General features: G+C 45.6%; 1 protein-coding gene across 1 annotated transcript in view; it reads left to right on the top strand.

Annotated features, from left to right (window-relative positions):
• LOC119450668 (KICSTOR complex protein ITFG2) overlaps positions 1-23,997 on the top strand; it is a 120,718-nt gene that overhangs the window by 26,254 nt on the left and 70,467 nt on the right. Inside the window, exons 7-12 of the mRNA XM_037714178.2 lie at positions 7,716-7,849; positions 12,030-12,208; positions 14,517-14,608; positions 19,194-19,311; positions 20,970-21,131; positions 21,670-21,735. Of these exons, the coding sequence (XP_037570106.2) occupies positions 7,716-7,849; positions 12,030-12,208; positions 14,517-14,608; positions 19,194-19,311; positions 20,970-21,131; positions 21,670-21,735 (751 nt within the window). The remainder of the gene's footprint in view (positions 1-7,715; positions 7,850-12,029; positions 12,209-14,516; positions 14,609-19,193; positions 19,312-20,969; positions 21,132-21,669; positions 21,736-23,997) is intronic.

Below are 23,997 nucleotides of genomic sequence, written 5' to 3'. Positions count from 1 at the left end.
CCCCCGAACCAGGCCAACCGTGGACCGAACGTCGGACACAGCGACTTCGAGTCTACGACGCATCGGCGGGCCCAACGACGTGTCGCCGGAAGCCGCGACGACGAGGTGACGTGGCCACGTCGAGGGACTTAATGTAAATATTTGGACTGATGAATTTTGATATCTGAGGACTCTGGGGAATTTCCAGAATTTACTCGTGCTGTATATTGTTTGTTTCGTGCTGTTTTCTTTGTCGTTAGTTTTTTTTCAATTATAAATGTTTGTCCTAAACGTACGACTTGTCCCTGTCTGTCTTTAGTCCACCGAAATCCGTGACAATTTGGCGAGCCTGCCAGGATATTCCACCATTTCCGGCCCTGTCACAGATTTTTGGTGGTCTAGAGATGGATTGGGACAGCATATTAGCAACTGTTCGCGAGAAGAAGCTCAGCAAGGAGCAGGGCCTTAAACTAATTGAGGATGTAATGAACCGTGTCCATGCCGCTCGGTCTTTAGAACTTGAGACACTTCGGCAAGCATATGAGAAGAGGGGACAGTTCCAGGAGAGGGAGATTGAGATGCCAGAGGTAGTCAAAACAATGCATAGCAGTCATATCATGCCTGAAGAGAAGCCTTGCACAAGTGAACTGTTGCTACAGAATAGCTACCGCTGTAAGGCTGAGAATGACCATACCACCGAATTCCATTGTACTAGAGAGCAAATGGTACAACACCCGAATGAAGAGTGTGTTTTCGGTAGTGCAGTGTACATGCCAGAGGGTCGTGCTCATGAGGGCGAACAGTTCCCAGAAACGAAGGACACTGACGAGAGGGGGAATACCGCAACGCCGCATACGGTGTGTGTTGAGAGCAGAGCAATTGGAGATGTCGCGCAGGAAGGGAGAGTGCTTGACCGCGGCAAAGCTTTTCAAGAGATGATGACTTTCCGCCGCAGAAATCCCCGTGAGCACAAGCTAGTGTCCAGCATGCAAGATGTTTCTGATGCAGACGACCACAGTTGCACAAGTTTTACGAGTGGCGAGAAAGAAGGGCGCATTGAGGAAGCGATGACAGTAGACAGAGGGATAGAGATAGTAGAGAAAACAGAGAAAGAGAAAAGAAAGAAGCATAAGAGAAAGAGCAGATCGAAAAATTGCTTCGAGGAAAAGAAAAAGACGAAATCACCACCCAAGAAGAAGACACGAAGAAAGCACCAATGGGCGACTCTTTATGGCATTGCTCATTGCAACGCAACCATGAGAGGGGGATTTAAATTTGGGGTGAGAAGTAGCAGAGCATCTGAAGATGATGACTTCGAAGAACGTCGCAAAGTTTCAGAGCAAGAGCGACGTGTATTTAACTGCAGATCCCAAGCATGTCCCCAAAAGAAGAAAAAGGTTTTCAAAAGTGACTTTTTCAAGTTCAAGGACCAAACCAGCAGCTCCACTAATCGCTCAAGAAGGCAGACATCCCGAAAGTACAGACGGAAGATGAGGAGACTGCTGAGAGCGAGATGGCGCATGAACAAACATGAGTTCAGGAAACGTTGTCCATCAATTAAAAAGGAAGCGAAACTTGAACTACACGGGCGACTTTCAAAGCCAGGAAGGAACCGTGCAGGCACAGGAAAGAGAAGAACTAAGAAGAGAAGTAGGCACCCTAGGCGGTCTCGACAGCGACGCAAGAGAAAGGCACTACGACAACATTGAGGGTATCAAATGGAATTCCAATAGGGAGAGGATACGGATTCTTTTGCGGTTCGAATAGTTAAGCTGATTGGGAATACCACTGCCGTTTAGGACGTAAAATAGTTTATGCGGAAAGAGTCAGAGCGTACCTTGCATTTAAGGGCGGATGTTTGTTAGCAGGATATTTGTTCAGAAGAATTTAAGAAATGGTTCCACAAAAGTTATGAAAATTGTTGCCATGGCATGTATAAATATCAGTAATAGAACAGTGTTCCTAAATGTGCTCATATGTTGCCATCAGTGCGGTAGGTAATATCCTAAGAATATATTTAAGGTAATGATGTGTGAAAACGCACATGTTGTAAAGTACTTGTGGGGCGAAAACCACAGACAGTATTTTGCCATTTGTAGAGTTCAGTAGTGCAGATTATGCAGTTGGGGGAGGTGTGGTTGAGCAGAGTCGTGTGACGGCTGCTCGTAAACTTTGCTCAGTGTTGTGGAAGAGTTGTTTGTTTAAGCGCTTTAAGTGATGGTGTGAAGCAGTGGACCACTGTGTGCTACATACACAAGTGGTGTAATAGTGCTTTGATATAGTAGTGTTCGACAATGACTGTTTCGTGTTAAATAGTGAACTCTGGTGTGTGTAGTGAAATGAATACGTGAAGTGAGGTGCGGTGAGTGTACAGATTGGTGAAAACGACGAAAATGGTGAAAGACATGGCCTGTTAGTGGTGGACCGAGATATGAAGACGGCAGAAACATCAATATAAGGAGGAAGATGAAAAGCAGTTTTTCATATGGAAAAACTCTTGAAGGTGGGCATATGTCATGAGCCACAAAATGAAGAAAGAAAGAAGAAAAATCAGAAGTTATGAGGAGAACAAGAAGTCACGAAGAGTCAGTGGCAGAAATAAAGGAAAAAGAAGTTATAAAATAAGAGCGGCCGAATAAAAAGAATACATTATGAGAGCAGAAGAAGAAGCGCAAAAGTGCACGCGCAGCTACGTGGCCAACGGGAGAAGAGACACGTAGCCGAAGAGAGCAGCCCAGCTACGCTCTGTGACGACGAGGGGCAGAAGGAGCTGGAGGCCGAACGGGACGGGTGAATCGCGGAGACGGCGGCAACCCAGTGGAAGCTGTTCTTCGGCTGTCGCGGCCACGACCCGCGAGCTGAGTGGACGTCCCACCGGAAGCCGCAGCTACAGGCTGACGGCGCCGCTTCTCGGATTCCCTGCGGCTACGATCCGCAGGCTTGCGGAGTTGACCGGGCGATCCAGGCGCCTCGGTCACCCCACCATCCTGACCCCCGAACCAGGCCAACCGTGGACCGAACGTCGGACACAGCGACTTCGAGTCTACGACGCATCGGCGGGCCCAACGACGTGTCGCCGGAAGCCGCGACGACGAGGTGACGTGGCCACGTCGAGGGACTTAATGTAAATATTTGGACTGATGAATTTTGATATCTGAGGACTCTGGGGAATTTCCAGAATTTACTCGTGCTGTATATTGTTTGTTTCGTGCTGTTTTCTTTGTCGTTAGTTTTTTTTCAATTATAAATGTTTGTCCTAAACGTACGACTTGTCCCTGTCTGTCTTTAGTCCACCGAAATCCGTGACAGGCGCCTCCAACCGGCATTGCTCCGACACCGCCATAGAGCAAAAGCTTAGGCGAGACCCCTCAACGCCGCGCGGAGAAAAAAAAAAAAAGAACCGCGGCGTCACGCCAAGGTCGCCATTTCTGCGTGGCGCTGGAACACGTGCGTACGTGCCGACGTCTCAGCCAATGCTGCGGCTGCAACGCAGAGGGAAGCAACGGCGGAGGCCCAGTCCGGCCAACGCTCGCTTCAACGGCAGAAAACTAAACTTCAGGGAGCGCGCTAAGCGGCGCCGGGCCGGTGGGCGCGGCGGACGCGCACGGAGATAGTCGAAGGTGAGGAGGCTACGAGGGTGTTGAGAGGAATGGCAAGGGGAGCCCCCGAAGCGACAGAGTTGCCGAGGCCAAATCCGCTTCCCTGCCGCCCTCCTCCCTCACCTGCGACGGTCCCCGCGCGCGCCCGTCGCCGTGTCGCCTCTTCCTCTTCACAACCACAGTCTCTCTCTCTCTCTCTCGCCATGCCTGCGCCTTCCGCTCCCTGAAGTTTCGTTTTCTGTCGTTATCGCGAATCGAACACCGGCAGTTTCGTGGCCCTTGCTCGATATGTGCTTGCGCGCCGCGATATTTCACGAATCGCACCGTTCGCACGTCGTGTTATGGTGCACGAATATTTCAAAAAGAAGTCTTCTCTTAATTCGAACAAATTTTTCTGCGCCTTCGAGTTCGCATTATCGAGATTCGACTATACATGGAAGTCAATGGGATTTAGGTCTGGACCGCGAAAGCGCGACGTAGCAGCTGGGAAAACGCAGCAGCGAGGAAGGTATCAATGGAATTCCACTATTAGAAATCTTTTCTGGTAAAAATAAATTCATTTTTCTTGATATTGTGCATGTTTTGATGATACGAATTTCGGGTGATACGAATATTTCACGCGACCCCGCGAGATTCGTATCACCGAGGTTTTACTGTACCACTATGCTTTCCTTTGCTTCATTGCCTGTTGGCTTTATATGGTCGTGAATAACAAAACTCAAGCCCCTCTGTTTCCCTTCTCGTGAATGCATTGCTGAAACGTCACTCATCGTGACACTTGACTTTGAGAAATATTCAAGGCTGCAGCCGTTATTTGTTTTATCTGTTGCTTCACTAGACAATTTAAAGTTTAGAGGAATAATGAAACCTACAAACCGAATGTCTGGAAGTCTTTGGTTTAGTTCGTGACATGGCAAGAGGGACATAATTCCATTTTGTCTGCTTGTTCGCACATTGTGCAGTCACACACACTCAGAAAACGAAACTATCTCCAAACGTGCGTGCACTGAGGTATCCACTTCAATGTAGTGCAGAAGCAGCCAGAGAACAATGCAGGTGTGCTTGTGCACAGCACACAAAGTCGTGCATAGTGCGAAACAAGACAAACGCAGCGGCTCATGAGCGAGACCGTCATCGGGAGTGCGTTGTGCAGCAAGAACGCGCGAGGGGAACAAAAAAGAAAGAAAAAGGAAAGAAAAAGGCAGGGTTTGTGACGTGTACATGATGCGATCCTTCAGCTCCGGTATGAGAAAACGCAGGGAAGGAATTTCGCTTGCGGAGGCTAGATGGGGCAAATGGCGAGAGTCTGTTTTGGCAGTGAAGCTCTCTTCCTGAAATCATGGGTTCGATTTGAATTCTCAGGTTTTACATGCCAAAACCATGATATGATTATGAGGCATGCCATAGTGGGGAGCTCCGGATTAATTTTGCCCACCTGGGATTCTTTAAAGTGCACCCAATGCATGGTATATACATAAGCTTTGTTGCATTTTGTCCTCAGTCGAAATGTGGCCGCCGTGGCTGGGATTCTATCCCACGACCTTGGGCTTAGCAGCACAACGCCAAAGCCACCACAGCGGGTAAATCATGGGATCAAGACACCAGATATTTCTATTCCTCCTATTAAGGAGAATGAAATTTTTCAACCAACCACCCAACCTGTTATTAACGAAGCAATTTGAAAAATTCTTGCAGTAGAACACTCCCTAGAGGGCACATAACAACTTTCAGCACATGACCAAAATTTGCTATGGGGCCTAGTGAGGGGCTCAAGGAAGGGGCCGCAACACCAAATTTTTGAGCTTGAATTATACACTGCATGTTAAACCATGAGAATACCACAGAAAGTTGGCGAAATTTGAGCACGTTCGACGCAGTATAAAATTTGTGTTTGAATATTTTCCTGTCGAAGTTTAATCGTAAACCAGTCTGATGACACTGAGTGATGATGAAATGAATTGGCACCCCGGAAATAGCTCCCTCGAGTACCAGATGCGAATCTCGAAGGCCATGCTTTAAACGCCGGAAGTGATTGCTGGAGCTGGAAGTACGTCATGGCCGCCATGCGTTTCGTTCTTGCATGTGCATCTTGCGGTTTGCTGCTGCTTTTTATTGTGCGAGTAAAGGCGTTGCGGGCACAATTCTACGATTGCGTCCTTGTGTTGGGTGCCAGAACGTGTGGAGCAAGACATCAGATAAGGTGTCAGACCGTTTCAAAGAAGACACAATACAGCGGTGACCCCTCATTTCCTGAAATCATGCAGCCATGCCATGCCAGAATGGCTGTCATTGCCGGTGGGAGCCGTTACGAGGCAGTGATTTGAAATTGACATTTCGAGTTAAAATGTGCGCTGAGAGCCTAGTTTTTTTTTTTTTTTTTTTTTTGTCTAAAACCATATTGCACCCTCTACTCTCAGTTACACTGATAAACTGAGAACAATCGGACGACTGTGTCATGGCCCGTTTATTAAGTACAGTGAGTATAAGTCTCTTCAGGACTCTTGAACAGAGGTCACTTATTTAGAACATGCTAATAAAGGGGCCATGCAGTTATGTTTAAGATCAGAATCAAGAGCTGCTGCTGACAAAACAAGTTGCTATGGCTGCGTGAAACAAACGTTTACCGTTTAGAACCAATCACTCTACTTTCTAATTGAAGCAAAACCTTAAGACGGCCAAAAGTGTTTAATGTGACATGGAATCATGATGTCATGCTGGGACTGATTGTTCTTGGTTAGCCATTTTTGTGACAGCAAGAGTGAAATTACAGCGAAGCTGTCAAGGGGAGTTCCACAGCCGTTTTCATGTGGTGCTGAAAGCCAGTGTGTAGAGGTGGGCTCCGTATAAAACGTTATTCAAAGAACAGCCACAGTGTGAATTTTCGCTTTGAAACAGAATTATACATCATTATAAAATAAATGTTGCCTTCTGTATACCGTATTTTCGCGCGTATAACCTGCACCACAAATTTAAGAAAGTTGGCTGTAAAGTGGGGGTGCGGGTTATACGCGAATTTTACTTGGAGGTGTGGTTTCACGGCTGCGCGGCGCTCACTGCCCTGTAGCCACACCTCGAGGCAAAGTTCTCCGCCATTTAGTTTCGTTATCTCTTAGGGAATCCTACCCTCTCCCCACCACTGCATGTTGAAGGTCCCCTCTCCCCTCCATCATGGTCGTCCATTCCTTTCCTTTTTACAGGTCAGCATTTTGCCTATAGAGAATAATGCACGTGGCGCTGGCGAAGTTGTGCATCACCCATTCTCGCGAAGCGCTTTGCGATACGGCTGATAGCCAAATTGCCCTTGCCCATGCGAGTGCTGCTCTGGCTGCACTGTCATCTTCTGTCGCGTGAATGCTAGCTGCGCCTGCGAAGTGATCCGACTTGCGTCGGATGTCACGTGACTGATTTGTCTGCGATGGCATCTGTCGTGTGACTTCAGCTTTATCAACATCGCCGAAGGGGGGGGGGGGTCAGAGCCGCTGGTGATATGATGATGGGGACGAGTCGTGTATCCATGAATGGACTGTTTTTGGAAAGATTTGAGCTTTGTTGCATGCAGTTATTACCGCGGGTTATATGCGCGGATATCTTTTTTTATTTCCCGGCTGTTTAATTGGTGCGTGTTATACGCGGTGGCAGGTTATGTGCAGAAAAATACGGCACCCCATTTGAAAAGATGGCAAATTCTTCGCATATTTCATTTTAGCCAGTAATCCATAATTTGTGTTTCTCACATCGCATTTTACCGGCTCCACGTTGGAGGCCAGCTAAGAGTTTGTATGACTGCAACGGTGAAAGCTGCAGGTGTGCTGCTGCAACACAGCCTGCCTGGGCGCCATCGTTAAATACAGCCAGCAAACAGAGCTCTAGTACTTCCGAAGGGTGTAAGCACTCGCTTAGTACTATATAGGTTCGCTGTCTTTAATGTATAAGGTGCTCAGATTGTCATACCTCTCTTAAGGATATCTTTTTTGTGTTGGCATGTTCATTTGCTGAGCTGCATGCTTTTTATCCAAGTCAGGGTCTCTAGACTTCATACAACACTACCAATTGGATGTCTCTGTACACGGTGACAACCTAAGCGTTCTGTTAGCATGTGCCTAGTGAAATCATCACTGAACAGGGTGATCCACACAGGTGGGCAACATCTCACTCAACAACACACCTGAAGGGGGCTTGGCCATTCTGGTGGCACAGCCTGGTGGCACCTACATCAAGCTTGACTTTGGCATGTCTAAGGTTGGCAGCAGCCCCACCGACAGTACTGCCAGGCAAGCGGTTTTCTTTTCTTGTGGCTATAGTTAAGGTTAAACCTCGATGTAACAGGCTTCATTGCAACGAAATCGTCTGTCTAACTAATTATTTAACTTGTGACTTGATTTCCATAGAAATCCATTTATCTTCGGCCTCAGTAAAACAGTGTGTTTACCAACAATTTCAGGGTAACAAAATCTCACTGCTGGGGCAAAGGAGACAGAAGCAATCAATAAAAACTTCACATTAAAAAGGTGAAGCCATTGTCTGACACAAACTTGGACTTCACACCGCGCATGAGGTTACATAATGAAAAATTTATTTGTATTTTCATACGAAATGTGCATGGAGTGCTTCAGTTGATAGCTCTCATCTATGCTCGGGTTGCATGGGAACGGCAAAAGTTCACTGCACAAACTTGTAGATTTCATGCACAGCACTGACTCTGAGCGTCATGTTCATGTGTTAGGGCAGTGCACCATGCACGGGCTCTGAATTCTCTAAGCAAGTGCTGCCTTCGAAAGCTGTCTACAAACGTTGCACTAGCACATACTCACCGTGTACTACTTTTATTCAGTTTGAATATGCCCTCGATAAAAATCCGCACTCGATTTTTATACTTCAAGAAATGCAAAAGCAATGTCCTTGATTGTTTCCTCACTCTTTTAAGCATGAAATGCTTTTAGCTATTGTTGTCGGCGACCTTCAAATGACTTTGAGCCAAAAGCCAGAGCCATTGTCCGGACACTCAAACGAGAACATCCGAGCACCATTGCAACAACAAAACGAGATCATCCAAGCAACCAGTTAAAAGTTAAAAAAAAAATGCTGTCTCTGGCCGCCAACCCTTTGTACAGGACCACATTACATACTCTAGTTACTGCCCCAACAAGTGTTAAAAAATATTGCTTCCGAGTTCTTCCTAATGTTTGTTCACAATATCACTGAAGCTGTAACATCTAGTACGCTGAAGTTTTATCTCTCATTCTCAATAGTGTTTTTCAAAAGGCAGATACAGGGCACCATACATTACATTGTCATCTTTTGGGGCTGAGATAGGGTTGCCTGTGCTCTTTTGAACGCCAACAGCCCGTGCATTCCGCAGTGTGGCTTTGCGCCATCTCCTTCAAGAGTTGGCGCCACGCTGCGTGACCAGGCCGCCAGCGTCCGGCGCGCCGCGGGTGGTTGTTAGGCTGAGACAAGACTTGCCACGAGGTTCATTTCAAGACAGGTTCATTTCGGCTCAGTAAGCTTTCAGGCCTGCGTCGCGGCACCAGTCAGCTTTGCCAGAAGCCATTTCATGCTTACATCTACTCTCGATTATGGGAGAGCCAGCATATTTTTGTACTAGTAAGGGAGCCCTTACGGCTGAAGTGATGCCTGAATTGGATTGAATGACAGCAATTTTTAATGGCCATGATGAAGTTCCGGCTACTACAGTACAGAAAACCATGTCTTTTTGAGATCAGTTTTTAGTACTCTGAGGTTGCTCTGGGCATGATTTGGATGCCAGCTTTAGGTAGTGTCCAATGATGAAAAATATGCGATGCTCGCTGAAGCTTCCAGGACCTGGGAGTACGGGAAAGCAGGGCCTTCAAGATTTGGAAGGTGGGATTCAAGATGTGGGTTAGGATTAGACACTGCCTATTGCAGTTTTGGTTTTCTGCTCTATTATAATGCGCATATCATATTTTAGTGAATTTTTCCAGAAAGAAAGTGCGCGTTACAGAGTTCATCACAAGAGTTTTCAAAGACATTTTCAAGAACTAGAGCACCTTGATGCCTTACAGCTTGAAAACAAAGCACTATCCTAAAAAATGAGCTACATTTTTTATTGCACATGTATAAAAAAAAGCATAAGCCTTTTTTGCATAAACAATTGAGAAAAAGGATGTCTTCCTGCCACGAGTATGCTAGTAAGATTAAATTGGCTTGACTCATGGCTTGCAATAAATCTCGTAGTTCGATACATAAAGCCTGCTAAGCTTAGCCGAAAGCAAAACTTAATCTTTAAGCACTTTGTAAAACTTTGAGCACCTTTCAAGGCCTTTCTAAATGGCAGTTTCGCCATTCAAGGGTTTCAGGGGCGATTACGTGCCCTGGCATGAGGATTGAGCACATATGGTATATATGGGAACTTGCCTTTCAAAGTCTGTGCGAAATTGTCACAATCATTTAAGGTCTATTTTAAGCTAGAGATTGATTGGAAGGACAGATGACGCTGTTCATTCTGTGACTATCTGTTTGAAATTCACGATTTTACTATCTACAGAGGCGAAGTGATCATTCCCGATCTGCAGATTTGAAAGTCAAAATTTGTTTTCTCTCGAAGGGTAATTTCAAACAGCATATCAATATATCTACAAAATAATAGGCAGGCTATTTGGAAAACACTTATTACATGTTGGTCAGTACTATAGAATCACAAACAAGAACGACCTTCTAACATTGGTTGCGCACAGCCTGTGCCCAGTTTGCTCGTGTTTTCTAGCTTTGTGTACTAGACAGTGAATTGTTCTTAGGTGTAACATTGAATTCTTGAAATTTTATAACCCGCTGCGGTTGCTCAGTGGCCATGATGTTCGGGCTGCTTAGCACGAGGTGTGGGATCGAATCCCGGCCACGGCGGCCGCATTTTTATGGGGGCGAAACGCGAAAACACCTGTGTACTTAGATTTAGGTGCATGTTAAAGAACCCCAGGAGGTCGAAATTATTCTGGAGTTCCCCACTGTGGCATGCCTCATAATTAGATCGTGGTTTTGGCACGTAAAACCCCATAATTCTTTTCTTTTCTTGAAATTTGATAGCTGTTATGTACTGTCTTCTCTTGAACAAATATATTTTCTACATAGACAGTCTGCCTACCCATGCGTATGCTGTAATCTTTAAAAAACATTGTATTACTGGATTTTTTCTTTGAGGGTCATATGCTCACCTTAGTATATCACCTTCTGCATTTGTATAAATATTATTCAAGCAGTTAAGTAAGGCTACTTGGCACTTGGATGCTTCGAAGTGAAAAAAAAGGAACAAGCAGGACATGGATGAACGGAAATGTAAGGTACTTTATAATCATGTTAAAAAACATTTTAAAAAATGGCGCAGGTGTTTGCTTACAACTGAAGCTTTTATAGGTGGTGCATATCTAAAACATGGCAGCCATGATGTGTCTCCGGCTCTACGTTCACTTCTGGTGCATGCATAGCTCACAAGAGCATAGCCTTCGAGGTATGTTTCTGTTAAGGCCAAACTACACGTACGCGTGCCGGCGCGCAAAAGCTCGCTCCCACGCCCCTCATGCATGCACAGATGGTGCAGGACAGCTCGTATGCGTCAAAGCACTGCTCGAGCACAGATATGCATGCCAAGAAATAGCGTTGTCCAACATGGCAGCACCCATGGCTCCCGCTTCAGCACGAATTCTCATGATGACTACGTTCTCACTTGCGTTGGTTGCCAGTAACTATTGAAATGAGCATAGAGCGTCCAATTTCTGAGATCGTTCTGCGATTTTGGCACCCGTAGGCCTACCGAGACGCGTCTGCATAGCAATAGGATGGTTGCTAATGGATTGTGTTGACTTGGCTATGTTTTGCACGAGGCACCACACAAAACGATGTCTACCAAGGAAAAAATGTAAGCTAAGTGGGCGTGCGCTGGTGCGCGTCTTGTAGGTTCAAACCGCCATTACTCGCGAGGCGCGGCAAAGGCAAGATGCATGGGTGCGAGCTTTTGCGCGCCAGCACGCGCACATGTAGTTTGGCCTTCACTCACTCGGAGGCAACCGTCACTGGAACATGGATGTGGACACCACTTACTGAAATCAGCGAAGAAGGCAAGAGCATGATATGGCAACATATTAAACCAACATGTGTTAAGGGATTTGTTTGGTAAAGTCAGAGCATAACTAACTCATGCAATGGTATTGAATGATTTCAATGATTTTTGAGTGCCTTCGAAGACCGGTCCCCTGGTTGAAACATTGGCTCCAGCTCAACAGCTTGAGACTTCCCTCGTTTGTCCACTGTTGATCACATAGAAGTTTTCATTTTCCTCTAATCTTCTTTGTCTTGTTTGTACTCAGATGATCTTGTGTGATGTCTGATGATGACACATTAAAATTTTGCTAAAAGAATCCGACTTGCGCAGATGAACATCCTGTGGTGATGCATGCCATGTTTTCACTCTTTTGGCAGCAATGGGACAGCACCCGAAGACAGCGCCCTACTAATGTCGGTGGGTCCGCAGCACCACAAGCTGGGCCTGTCTCACATGCGCAATCCCAACGTGTCATCAGTCATTTCGGGCAGCATCCGGGGCACCACCCGTGCTAAGGAACCGGTCAACTCTCTCATGGCTCTGGCCACCCTGGACGGTCAGTTCTGGTTGAAGACTGTGCTGCTGTTCATCTTGGTGTTTTAGTGCCTTACTCCGAATGGCAGTTATGAAGAAGGAAATGCACTAATCGCATTCTTTTGGCCATATCGCAATGGGTCAGGCATGGCACAATGTGACGTAAATTTAAATAAGACATTTGAACACACATTGAACCAAAGATTGTCTTTTTAGCACACGCATTCTTACCACTGTGCCTCAGCTGCTTCGACCCGCTGTGGTGGCGTAGTGGCTATGGTGTTTCACTGCCAAGCCTGAGGGCCCGGCATTGAATCCCGACCATGGTGGCCACATTTCAGTTAGGGTGAAATGCAGAAACGCCCGTGTACCTTGCATTGGTTGCACGTTAAACAACCCCAGGTGGTCAAAATTAGCTCGTGAGTCGCTCACTACGGCGTGCCTCATAACCAGATTGTGGTTTTGGCACATAAAACCCCAGAATTCAATTCAATTCAACTGCTTCGCATAAGCAAATAGGTAATATAGTCATCGACTGATTTCTTTGCCTTATTTTTCAAACCTGGTTGATTATTCCCCGCAGCCCCGCCGTTTGCTCCATAGAACTAAGGTACAGTGACGATTGAAATCTCCGACGCTGCATGGTAACTGGCTAAATTTTTTGAAAAGATGCACAGTTCAAAACATGGCAGCCCCAAACAATGTTGCTGCCGTTCAGGCTGTCGCTGTGCCCTCACTTTGGTTGTCAGAGTGGTTCCTTCACTTCCCACGTGTGGTACAGCTGCTGCAAAGAGTTTACAGTGGAATCTCGATGATACGATCACAATTAATACGAATTTCTGGATGATACAAATTTTTCTGTGGTCCCGGCCGAGCCCCATTACTTTGCAACGTGCTAGAGAACGGTTGTTACGAATCGATTTTCGACCCGCGTTGGTTGATACGAATAAACGCTGCCCCACCGACGGCTGCGAAAGAGAACTCGCTTTCTCCTTTTCTCTTTTGGTGCGGAGGCGCGGACGCCGCGTCGAACAGCGCGGAGGCCGAGACTGGGCGCGAAGAGTTTGACGCGGTGGCGCTTTTCTTGCTTTTGCACTTTTCTCCACGCAGGCGTGGGGAAGTGCGGTCTATCGCTTCAACGGAAACTGAGCAGCGTAAGCACAGCGCATAGAAAGGTCAGACGCGTGTGGAGATCGCTTTCAAGATACGGTGCGCGCGACAACCCCGACAGCCGGCACAGGTAGAAGCCACCCCCCTCCCTCCTTCCCTCCCTCCTGTGCTGCCTTCCCATTTGCTCCTTTCGCATGGGAGATTGCGTCGCCAGTTACCCTTGCGCCCGGTTGCAAGATACGCATTTGGTGTCCCACAGCACAGTGTCGCCCCCCCCCCCTTCCCCCGCTCCCTCCCTCCTTCCCCGGCCTTTCGCGCGACGGAAGCAGGGCCGGGCTCGACTGGCACGCCCGGCCGTGACTTGGAAGTCGCGTATGCTCTCCGCTGTGCGTTCGCTCTTCGTGTGTGAAGGCGCGCTTTCACTCGCGCACACGGCGCGCGGCGATGATTTTATCGTCCTTGGACTCATGCTCCACGTCTCATGCTCCTCCTCCACATCGCCCTCGTTCATCTCCTCTCCCGTCGGTGGGCGCACCTCGTTGAGAAGCGTGCTTGCTACCGCCCTTGTCGGCGAGATTTTCCAGCGGAAGCCGCATTATAACCGGTATTTCGTCTCACGCGGCTGCACTGTAAGCGGTATGCGTATACATGGAGTTCTATGGGAGGGTAAACGGGAGTCGGAAAAGGCCGCGTTGTAGCCAGTTCTGCACTATTAACAGTTACGTTATAAGTCATCTATACTGTAAACGCTTTTTACGTGCGTGTGCCTGAGTGCCCCTTCATCTCCGACTCTTTAATTTATCTAGTTTTAATTGTGTTTCGATGATACGAATTTCGGCTAATACAAATATTTTTCGTGACCCCGTGAGATTCGTATCATCGAGATTCCACTGTAGTTGACTTGGAACCAAACTGCAACTTTAGGCCTAGCAAGAGGGGGTGGTGGGCAACAAGCCATTTTGGAAAGCTCGCCTTTGATATGCTTGTTCCTGTAGATGACAACATCACAGACTGGGCGGATCAGGAGGAATAAATAATTTTTGAGTCCCCAACTTCGTTGGTACTTAGAACTGCTATGACCCAATACGACGATACATTTCACAACTACATTGTTGTAAAGTGCAAACATCCTTTCTTCAATGATCTTGCTTGTCTATCCTCATGAAATTTTTGCTGTCAGCCTTATGGCTTTCAAATGTTTCATGTGCTGACCATTGCAGGCACACTGATGCTGGTTGATGACGGAGACAACATCCTGTGGTCCCTGCAGGTGGACCACCAGCTGTTTGCCCTTACCAAAATGGATGTAGTGGTGGGTACCACATTGCTGTCATCGTTATGGTCATATCGTATTCAAGTTCACTGCTAAGCGAAAGTCTGATCCAGAATTCTTTGATTGTCTTCTCCTGTGCTGGTGTATTGGTCAGCGTTCTCACTGGTGTCGACCGACTGCTACCAACCTGTTCTATGCATTGCAAGTCTTGCAACTGTCCCCTTATGCCTCATTGTGAGCTCGAATATGATCAGTTTGCATTTGTTATTTAATTCAAGTTGCTGCGCTGTCCCTTGTCTTAGTGCTGCACCTATAACTTTCTCTTCCAACAATCATTACAGCTGCACTTTTTCAACCGAAGCTTGTATTGCCTCAGAAGTGTTGGCGGTGGTGTCACGCTAAAACACTATCGAAAACCTGTCGAAAACTCGCGTCTTGTTCACTTGGTGTATACCAAAATTGGTATGGAAGGGTACGAATGTATGAATAACATGACTGATAGGTCATGACATCAATAACTTCACATGCTAATCAGTTATGTCACGATTAACGATAATAAAATCACGTGTGGCGCATACCTGCATTGAATATGCAGACATGAGCCAGGGACAAGAAAAAAGAATGGAAGGAAAGAAGGAAGAAAAGAAAGATATCGCGTGTGGCGCATACCGGGGCCGCATATTTCAGGTGCTGGTTTACCATCTGTACGCGCGACCAATCAGGGTCGTTTGGTGTGTTGCAGGGAGGGAAAGGGAAGGAAAGGGGGTCGGTGCGCACTCTGCTGGTCTTCGCTCACCTCAGATCAGTTTTGGGGACCGGATTGCAAGGCTTGCGCGTGGTGCGTTCCGCCGAAGAGCAGTCTGCGTTTGAGCAACGGCGCCGCGAACTCTCTCGGGAAAGGGCTCGTCGTCGACGGGCGATTCTGGCGTACGGGCTTCCGAAGCCCAGGCGAAACTTCAGCGAAGAGCCGCGGACCCCTGAGTTGCAGGAGTGCGATGTTGAGGCCAAACATCAGCGAAGAGCCGCCGACCTTGAGTTTAGGGCAAACGAAGTGAAATGCCTGCGACAGTGTAGTCTTTCCACAAGCTTCGCTTACCCCCATTTTCTCGACAGGGGCAGGGCTCTGAATTTTTCATTTCCTTTCAAATAGAAACATTCAAATAGAAACATTCAAATAGTCACTTACAAATTGAACTGGATGTGAATATATGCAGGCTTTGAACAAGTCGATACCAATAATAATTTTTCTTTAGAAGTTGAAAAATAGAAAACATAGTGCTGGGGGGGGGGGGGGAAATATGACCAGACATATTGTTGCAGAAACCATAGAAGAATATTGTCAGTAAGTGAATAGCTTATGTGGACCCCAGAAATAAAATGGACACACTAGCATTTACTTCCAAAGTATACTACTGACGTCTATAATGGTGTTTGATCATGCCGGTGCAAATTATCGTCAACATGTTTTGGTAGACGGCATGACAACGTGACGACGACAATGTGATAATGATGGAATGATGACAATGGAGATGGTGTATCACCGATGGCAGCAAGACCAAGACGGCACGGGTACAATAGAATCACAACAGCATGATGACAGTGGCAAGATGACTGTAAAATGATGACAGTATGATGACAATGGCATGAAAACAGTTGCGCACAATGCGCTTTCTTCTTCACTCATTTGGTCCACTAAGGCCAAATCAATACTCTGACCATTCACTATAAGATCATGCAGAACCCATGATGTGAGAGCTGGTCTAAGTGAAGCTGTGATGATGAAATGTCGCATCTCAACAAAAGTTGCGCAGTCTGCAAACGGTGACCCACAGCCGTTGGCCCAAGTGGGGACGAAGTAAGACACATCGCCGTAGACCAAAGCATTTACCGTATTTACTCGATTCTAATGTGTCCTCGATTGTAACGCGCGCCCATTTTCCGTGACCGAAAAAAAAATTCCTTTACAGGTACCGCGCACCTCATGCTTTCATACAGAAATACAACTTTCTCTCATTTGTAAAAACAAAAATTTACTCCTGATGCACTAAAGTTACAGTGAATAAAAAAAGTTCGCAGTTTCGCCCGAAAGGCGAAGCATCGATTGTGATAGCAAATTAGTAGACAGCTATACGAAGGATAGCAGTTTTATCGGCCATATAAACTTGAAAACATTCGCATACTAAATTAACAAGCATGGTGTCACCCGCGCACAAGCAAACATGAACACATGTCGCTCGTTGACCGCGGAAACTGTCTGTCAAAACACTGGAGTGACGAAGCGCGGCGAGCGAATTGACCGTCGTGCTATCACGCCTCTCACTTCAACGCGAACTATAAGCAGCGAAAACACAGCGCGGTGTGGCGGACTCTCACTGTTACAGATCGCTTTCACTATAGCCAAGGCGATTTTATCGTCGAAGTGGATCATCGCAGAATACGTCCAGCTTCGATCCACTGAAACCCTTCTGCGTTGCTTTGCTGGCAAAAATCCTCTCCACCCGTTCCGCACGCAAGTTTCGGATTCTCTGAACACCCGTGATGCGGCCCGATTTCCGTCCGTCTCCGCGCACATGATCACTTTCCTTTTAAATGCGGCATCATGATGAACTCGGCACTTTATGCTGATAGAGCAAACGCAGAAAACGGGAAGACAGACGGTAGACTAATGCCTAAGCACACGTACTGCAGCACGCGGAGGAAGCTACGGCAGCTAGGGTCAAAGCGCATACGAGGCGGCCATTTTGAAATGCCGATGGCTATATAGTAACGGAGATTTAGGGTCGTACTCGATTCTAATGCGCATGCAATTTTTGGGCCTGTTTTATCGGAAAAAAAGTGCGCATTAAATTTGAGTAAATACAGTAAGCCTTCAGACAAGAGCTGTGCGAATAGTTATTTTTGAAACTGAATTGAATATGGATAGAATATCTAGCAGTGAATTGAATCGAATATGGAATACTTTTCTAATAGTTTTCAAATAATGAACAGCTGTTTTGACTGTTAATTGAAAAACAATGTTCACATCGTAGTATTAATAATGTTAGGATGTTTCTGTTATTTACATTGCATGTTAAAAATAGCCTTGCTTATTAAAAGCACAAATGAAGCATTAGAAAAAATACAGTGTTAACCTTGACTTGGTTGCAGTGCAGTAGGCAAGCCAATGTGCCGATCTCGTGTGATAGCGCCGATTGCGCGTTTCTGTATTCGTGGTGGTTCAGGGCAAGTGTATGCAATTTATCGTTCCTGTGTCTTGTATCGGCACAGCAAGATGGCAACGAGCCATTAAAATCCGAAGGAGACCTTTTGCTGGCCTGTCGGAGGCATCCTGCTTGTGCTTTTTTTCGCATAGACTGGATTGCAATTTTTTTTCTGGCGATACCTGTGTGTATGGTTATAACGAATATTGGATATAATGCAGGTACTTTCATATGTAGTGTAACTTCGTTATAACAAGGCTCGACTATGTAGTTGTTCACATAACCAGAGGACTCTTCGGTGAGTTCTAAGTATTGCAGTTCAGCCAGTCAGGTCTGGTGGCTCCTTGAATGATGTACGCTGCTCCGCTGTGTAACTTCTCATGTTTTATGTGTACTGTGTGGCCATGAGGGTGAAATTTATTGTACTCTGCTCCGATTTTTTGTTTGATTGAGTGCAGTTGACCGTTCAATTTGGAGACTGAATCATATAGGACAATATTTGATTTATTATTTGAAGGTTTCAAATGTTTGCACACTTCTTCTTCGGACGCCAAAAAGCTCTCGCGCTACAGCATGTGTGTCTGAGTGCTGGTTGGTGTTCGGCAATGAATGTGATCCACAACTCAGTTGCATGCGATCATGGGCCCTTTGCATTGTGAAAGTCCAGCTGCCGACTACAAAAACAGGCAAAAGAGCTATTCGCTTTGAAAAACCAATGCATTTTTTTTAGTATGTTGGCAGTTTCACCATAGTTTCCTGACTGGCAGTTTGTCCTGATAAGAAGCTGCAACCCAGGTGCAGAAGTTCAGCCCAGAAAGGGTGGCATGGTTACAACTAGCATGCGAGCCCTAGACTTATCTCTTATCGAACTGTTCTATGCATGCTATAAAGAAAGCTAAATGCTTATGCAGGTGTTTTAACCATTGTTTTCGTGCCTGATGAAATTTGTTGCTTTTGCATTATGAAACTCCACCAACAACCATCAAAATAACATTGGCATAAGACCCATTAAATTGTTTTCTATTCAATGAAAACATGCAGTAAGAGTTAACGGCAGGTAGATTACAGCTTTGTAGGCCCAACTTGTGGCCAATTTAAATATTAAGTATGCCAGGAAGTACTCTTTGTGCTTAAGTTTACTGGCAACGACACTACTATTGTGTTCCAAGGCGCTTTCTTGCATTGCGTACCATGTTGTTAAGAGTGCGTTCATGTAGTAAAGCCTTGGTGGATGCACACTGTGCCATTCAACGAATGTTAATTAAGCCAAATACCCAAATTAGTGTCAATGGGAACTGTGCAGCATTGATGCATTTTTATTTACCTTAAAATTTCACTTGGAGATGTCATCAGGATGCCCTCGAATCTGCCTGTTCAGCTTCCAATGCTGAAGCCTGTGACTGTGTTCTGTCGTGTCTTCCCAGGGGGATGGTCGTGAAGAGGTGATAGCATGTGCTTGGGACGGCCAGACATACATTGTCAATGAAGAACGGCAGTCGGTGCGGTTCCAGTTTGATGAAGCAGTGTGCACCTTCACGGCTGGTGAGTGCCTCTCCCGGTGTAGCGCCGTGTTTGTTGGCATTACTTGTTGGGTGTCAGGAGTGCGAGATGGATCATGGTGAATTCTCGCCATCGTTATAATATGAGCAACTGCTGATAATTCATCCCGATTTCTTTCCTGTTGAAAATCCAGTGTTTGAAAAAGATATTAGTAAGTGGAGAATAGGCAGCAGCCCAGTGTTGTTGGCAGAGGATGCTACTGTGATGAGCTTTCGCTGACGAATCCCACTAACTGTTGCACTGCAAGAGCTGCCAGGTATTTCTTTCAGTATATGAAGTTAATTGTATTGGTCCACTGAAACCGTTCCGCGTTGCTTTAGTGTCGAAAATCCTCTCCTTCTGTTTGCGCCAGGCCCACATGCAAGTTTCGGATTCTCCGAACGCCCGTGATACGGCCCGATTTCCGTCCGTCTCCGCACACATGATCACTTTCCTTTTAAATGCGGCGTCAGGATGAACTCGGTACTTGATACTGATAAGAGCAGACGCAGAGAACGTGAAGACAGATGGTAGACTATTGCTAAGCACGTGTGCTGCAGCACACGGAGGAAGTTATGGTAGCTAGGCTCGACGCGCGTGCGAGGCGGCCATTTTGAAATGCCGACGGCTATATGGTAACGCAGATGTAGGGTCGTGTAAAAGTGCGCGTGATTCGAGTAAATACCGTATTCGTTAGAAAGCGGCACTATAGTGGCATCGCCTGTTTGATGCCATTACGATAATGCCCTGCCGTGCGCCGATGCTACATCATACCGATACGACACAAGTTAAAGTGGCGACTTCCCTCGTGTACTTCAGTTGGCTGCTGGTGCGGCTAGTAGCGGCTGCGATACAGACTTTTCTAGATGGCGCTAACTATGCACCATATTTATCTGTTTCAGTTAAAAACTGGCGCGTTCTTTAAAATCCTCGAATCTAGCCGTCCCTAGAGTTTTGTATATGATTATTTGAAAAAAAAAAAAAAACTATCGGCCTAGATTCGAATAAATACGGTATTTGCTTCCATGGGGACAGGACTGGGCACATGCTCATAGGACCCTGCTGTTGCCCTTTTAGCTGGCTTCACGTAGGAGCAGCACTATTGTCACTACCAGTGGACAGTGCCACGGCTACAATTAGATTTCTTAAATTCTTGCTCAATAATCGGAATCGAAAACTGTATACTCACAAACTGTGTTATTCAATTGTAATACTGATAAGTTGAGCTCTTGTTTGGACTTTCATCTGTTACTGCACAGAGGCTTGCTGACTAAGCCACAAAAAGGCAACTGCTTACCTTGTTTACACTGGCGGAAGGTAAAGCGGCCAATGTGAAAGGTAGCAGAATAGGATATGTTGGGTTCATTCTTGTACGTGACCTCACCCAAGCACTCTACATGTATACAGCGCTCCATTCATAGACATGCTTTTGCTTCCACATATGCCACGTGGTGCAAGGTGACCACCAAGCCTGATGATTTGTGAAAATGATATGGTGACAGGAGCTGCTGTTTCTCTACAAACCTCTTTAAAACGCTGCTCTAGCAATGATTCCCCAAACCACCAATTCTCAATCTCACAAATGTTGTCGTGAAACACTGTGCGTCATTATTATGTTGTTGCTGCAAGGATGTTTGACCTAAGTTCCTTGCTGCATACAGGTAATCTGACTTTGAGTCCTGGTGAGGCGCTGCCCTCCCTCGTCTATGCAACGTTCAACAATCGCATCGTAGTGTACTACAACATCACCTTCACAAACATGGCCACGCAGTCGCTGCTGGACGACACTGAGCTTGTGGCCAAGATTAACAACCTTGTGCCTGGTATGTGCGAGCCACTGCCCCATCTGCATGCTATAAATCCTGAACTTTTTGGTCTTGAATGGTTGCCTGGGTCCTTGACTATAGCCTGTTTCAGCTGCAACTTCGTTCTTTAAAAAAAGAAACCAGCCTCATTTTGTGCATAAACGACTAAGTATATTCGCGTGGAAGTTCAAATTGATCTCCGGTGACAGGTAAACTCACAAACTATAGTTTGGAGACCACGGCATAAGCAGAAAGCTAAATTTCTTCTAGCAGAGCTTTGCCACTCTGTAAGGTGGAATTGCTTCGATACATTGCATTGGTCGAACACACGCATCCAGGCTGTACCACTTGATTTTACCCAGCATGCCCAGATTGCGAAGCAAGACAGTTTTTTGTGGCACCATTCGTCTGGCAAACTCCAACTTGCGAGTGTACACCGCAAAAATTTTAGAAGATGTAGGTTACGATAATTCAATTGGTAGATCTGCCAAGATGCGTCACCACATGGCTCCTTGAAAACAATTTGCCTTAAACTGTTACCTTAACATTCTTGCAGGTGTGGACCCGCGCAAGTTTCTCCAGTGGTGTATGTATGGATCTCGGCCACTGCTAGGGGACCAAGGTATGGCTTCATCGCTCTTGCTAGGATGGAAACCAGTGCAGTAAAATCTCGGTGATACGAATCTCGCGGGGTCCCATGAAAAATTTGTATCAAACAAAATTCGTATCATCAGAACATACACAAAATCAAGAAAAAAATTAATTTATTTTTAGAAGAAAAAATTTCTAATACAGTTGAACCCACTTATAACAATATTCAAGTGCCACGAAAATTCCATTGTTGTAACCTATAATTGTTATAACCGGGTTGCATGAAAAAATCAAAATAGGAGGATGGCAGAGCTGTTGTGAGAAAACTATGATGGCGGGGAGGCCAGTGTCCCACCCCACCACCTTCCTCCATCTGGCTGCTGATTGTGTTGACTCGTTTAAGGGGTAATTAAAATTATGATTACTTATTTATGAACCAAACTTGATAAAAGTTGGCATGGTTGTTTAGTTTCTTCTCCTGATTCTAAAAATGCAGTTTTTTTTTCTGTAGGCTAATTATTTCTGTAGACATAATTATGAAAACAATTTCTTTTGTTCTTGCTACAATAGACAAATAACGGTTGCATAAAAATGACAAATGACATAGGGACCAACAGCAGAAAGCACAAGCTTCACAACATAGGAAGCACTTTTATGATTCGCATCAATATTTCTTTATAGTACACGGAACTCCACTGTTTTGAACATGGCCATGCATTAGTCACCCAAAAGACAAATTAAAAAAAAAACTTTAAACAAAGAAACTTGAAAAACTGCTTCCTATGTTGGGTGCTCCAAACACCTAGCTTCATGTTGCAAAAAAATAAAATAATATTATATCTATGATAGCTACTGATATATCACAGTAAATGTCTTGCTGGATGTGCAAAATTAGTATTTCGAGAAAATCAAGAAAACAAACAAATGTCACATTTAAGGGGGGACATTTGTTATTGAGATAACTTTGTTATTTCTTGATGAAATCTGATAACACTGCATATGCTCATTCAGTTTTTTTTTGTGTTGATTTTAAATATCCAATTATATTTTGCATATATATAGTAGTTGCTGAGATAATTAATAATCACCTTCTATTGTTTGCTGAAACAATTAAAACTGACCTGCTAAAGCGAAAGTTGTAAAAAAACATATTTGGATACTAAAGTGCATAAGGATAGTAACACTGCAAGCAGATTCGAAATTGAACAATAATTCGTCTTTTTACAGTCCATTGAAGTTGTGTGTTCACAGTATCAATAATAAGAGCAAATGTAGATGTAAATAAAAATTTTTTTGAGTTGAAAATTGAAAATATGCTTTCAGCTTGGCTTCCCAACAAATTTAGCGTTGTGCTGCAAAAAAAAAAATAATAATAGCTCTAGCTGTCCTAGGTCCAAAGATATTGATGCAGCAAACGTGCAAAGTGACCAAAAACCATGTTTTGAGAAAAATGAGAAAAAAGAAACAAACTTTACTCAGTGCAATACAGTAAGGCTATTTGCGTGTTTACATTCGGAATTGACTAGTAAGCCCTGTAGTAATCTGCTTGCAGCAGATTACTGCGGCATAATGCATTTAGCTTCACATAGCAAAATAAAAGTAAAAAGGTGTTCATTACCGATGCACCGCATTTCGCGCTGCAGCGAGATTGTTCACGAGGGATGGGTTGCACGTTTGGTCGTACACGACATCAGCGTAGATAGCGCACGAGATGCATATCTTTAATTGCAACAAATGTAATTGCCGTTTGCGGTGCTCCGCGTGTCGTGCACAGTGAGATAATTCATGCCGCTGCTCTGCGCCGACGCGGCATCGCCGCAGATTGCACATGAGATGACTAAAAGGCGAGACCGCTGTCCCGTTCATCCTTGCCCACTGCGGCACCACAACCTGTGCTTTACACAAGACAGCAGAGTATTTATAGAATCGAGGCTTACGATAACGAAGCGCGTCCGAGCCAGCCGCGGTGGCATCAGCGTGGCAGCTTCATCGTGAGCGAAAAAATGCGATTTTCGCTTGGTAGCTGGCATAGAAGCAGCCTTGCAGTCTTTTCTTGAGTCAGCTTCACCTGCTCCAAATTGGCAGGCTACAGTAATTGTGGTGGAATGCCGCATGAACACAGGCCTCTGCCAGAACCACTTTCGTCTGCTAAGCCCATTTTGCAGTCGCGGGGGAAGGCTCCGGCAGTGCTGGCCGCCATGCCGAGCGCATTTTTCAAAGCTACTGCGCACTTTCGAAAGTTTAACACCCCTCGTTTCTTCCGTTTGCACCATCAAGCAAACCGAATTTGACA

Source organism: Dermacentor silvarum, chromosome 4 (assembly GCF_013339745.2).
Source record: "Dermacentor silvarum isolate Dsil-2018 chromosome 4, BIME_Dsil_1.4, whole genome shotgun sequence".
NCBI classification, from domain to species: domain Eukaryota; kingdom Metazoa; phylum Arthropoda; class Arachnida; order Ixodida; family Ixodidae; genus Dermacentor; species Dermacentor silvarum.
This window is presented reverse-complemented; position numbering and strand designations above follow the sequence as displayed.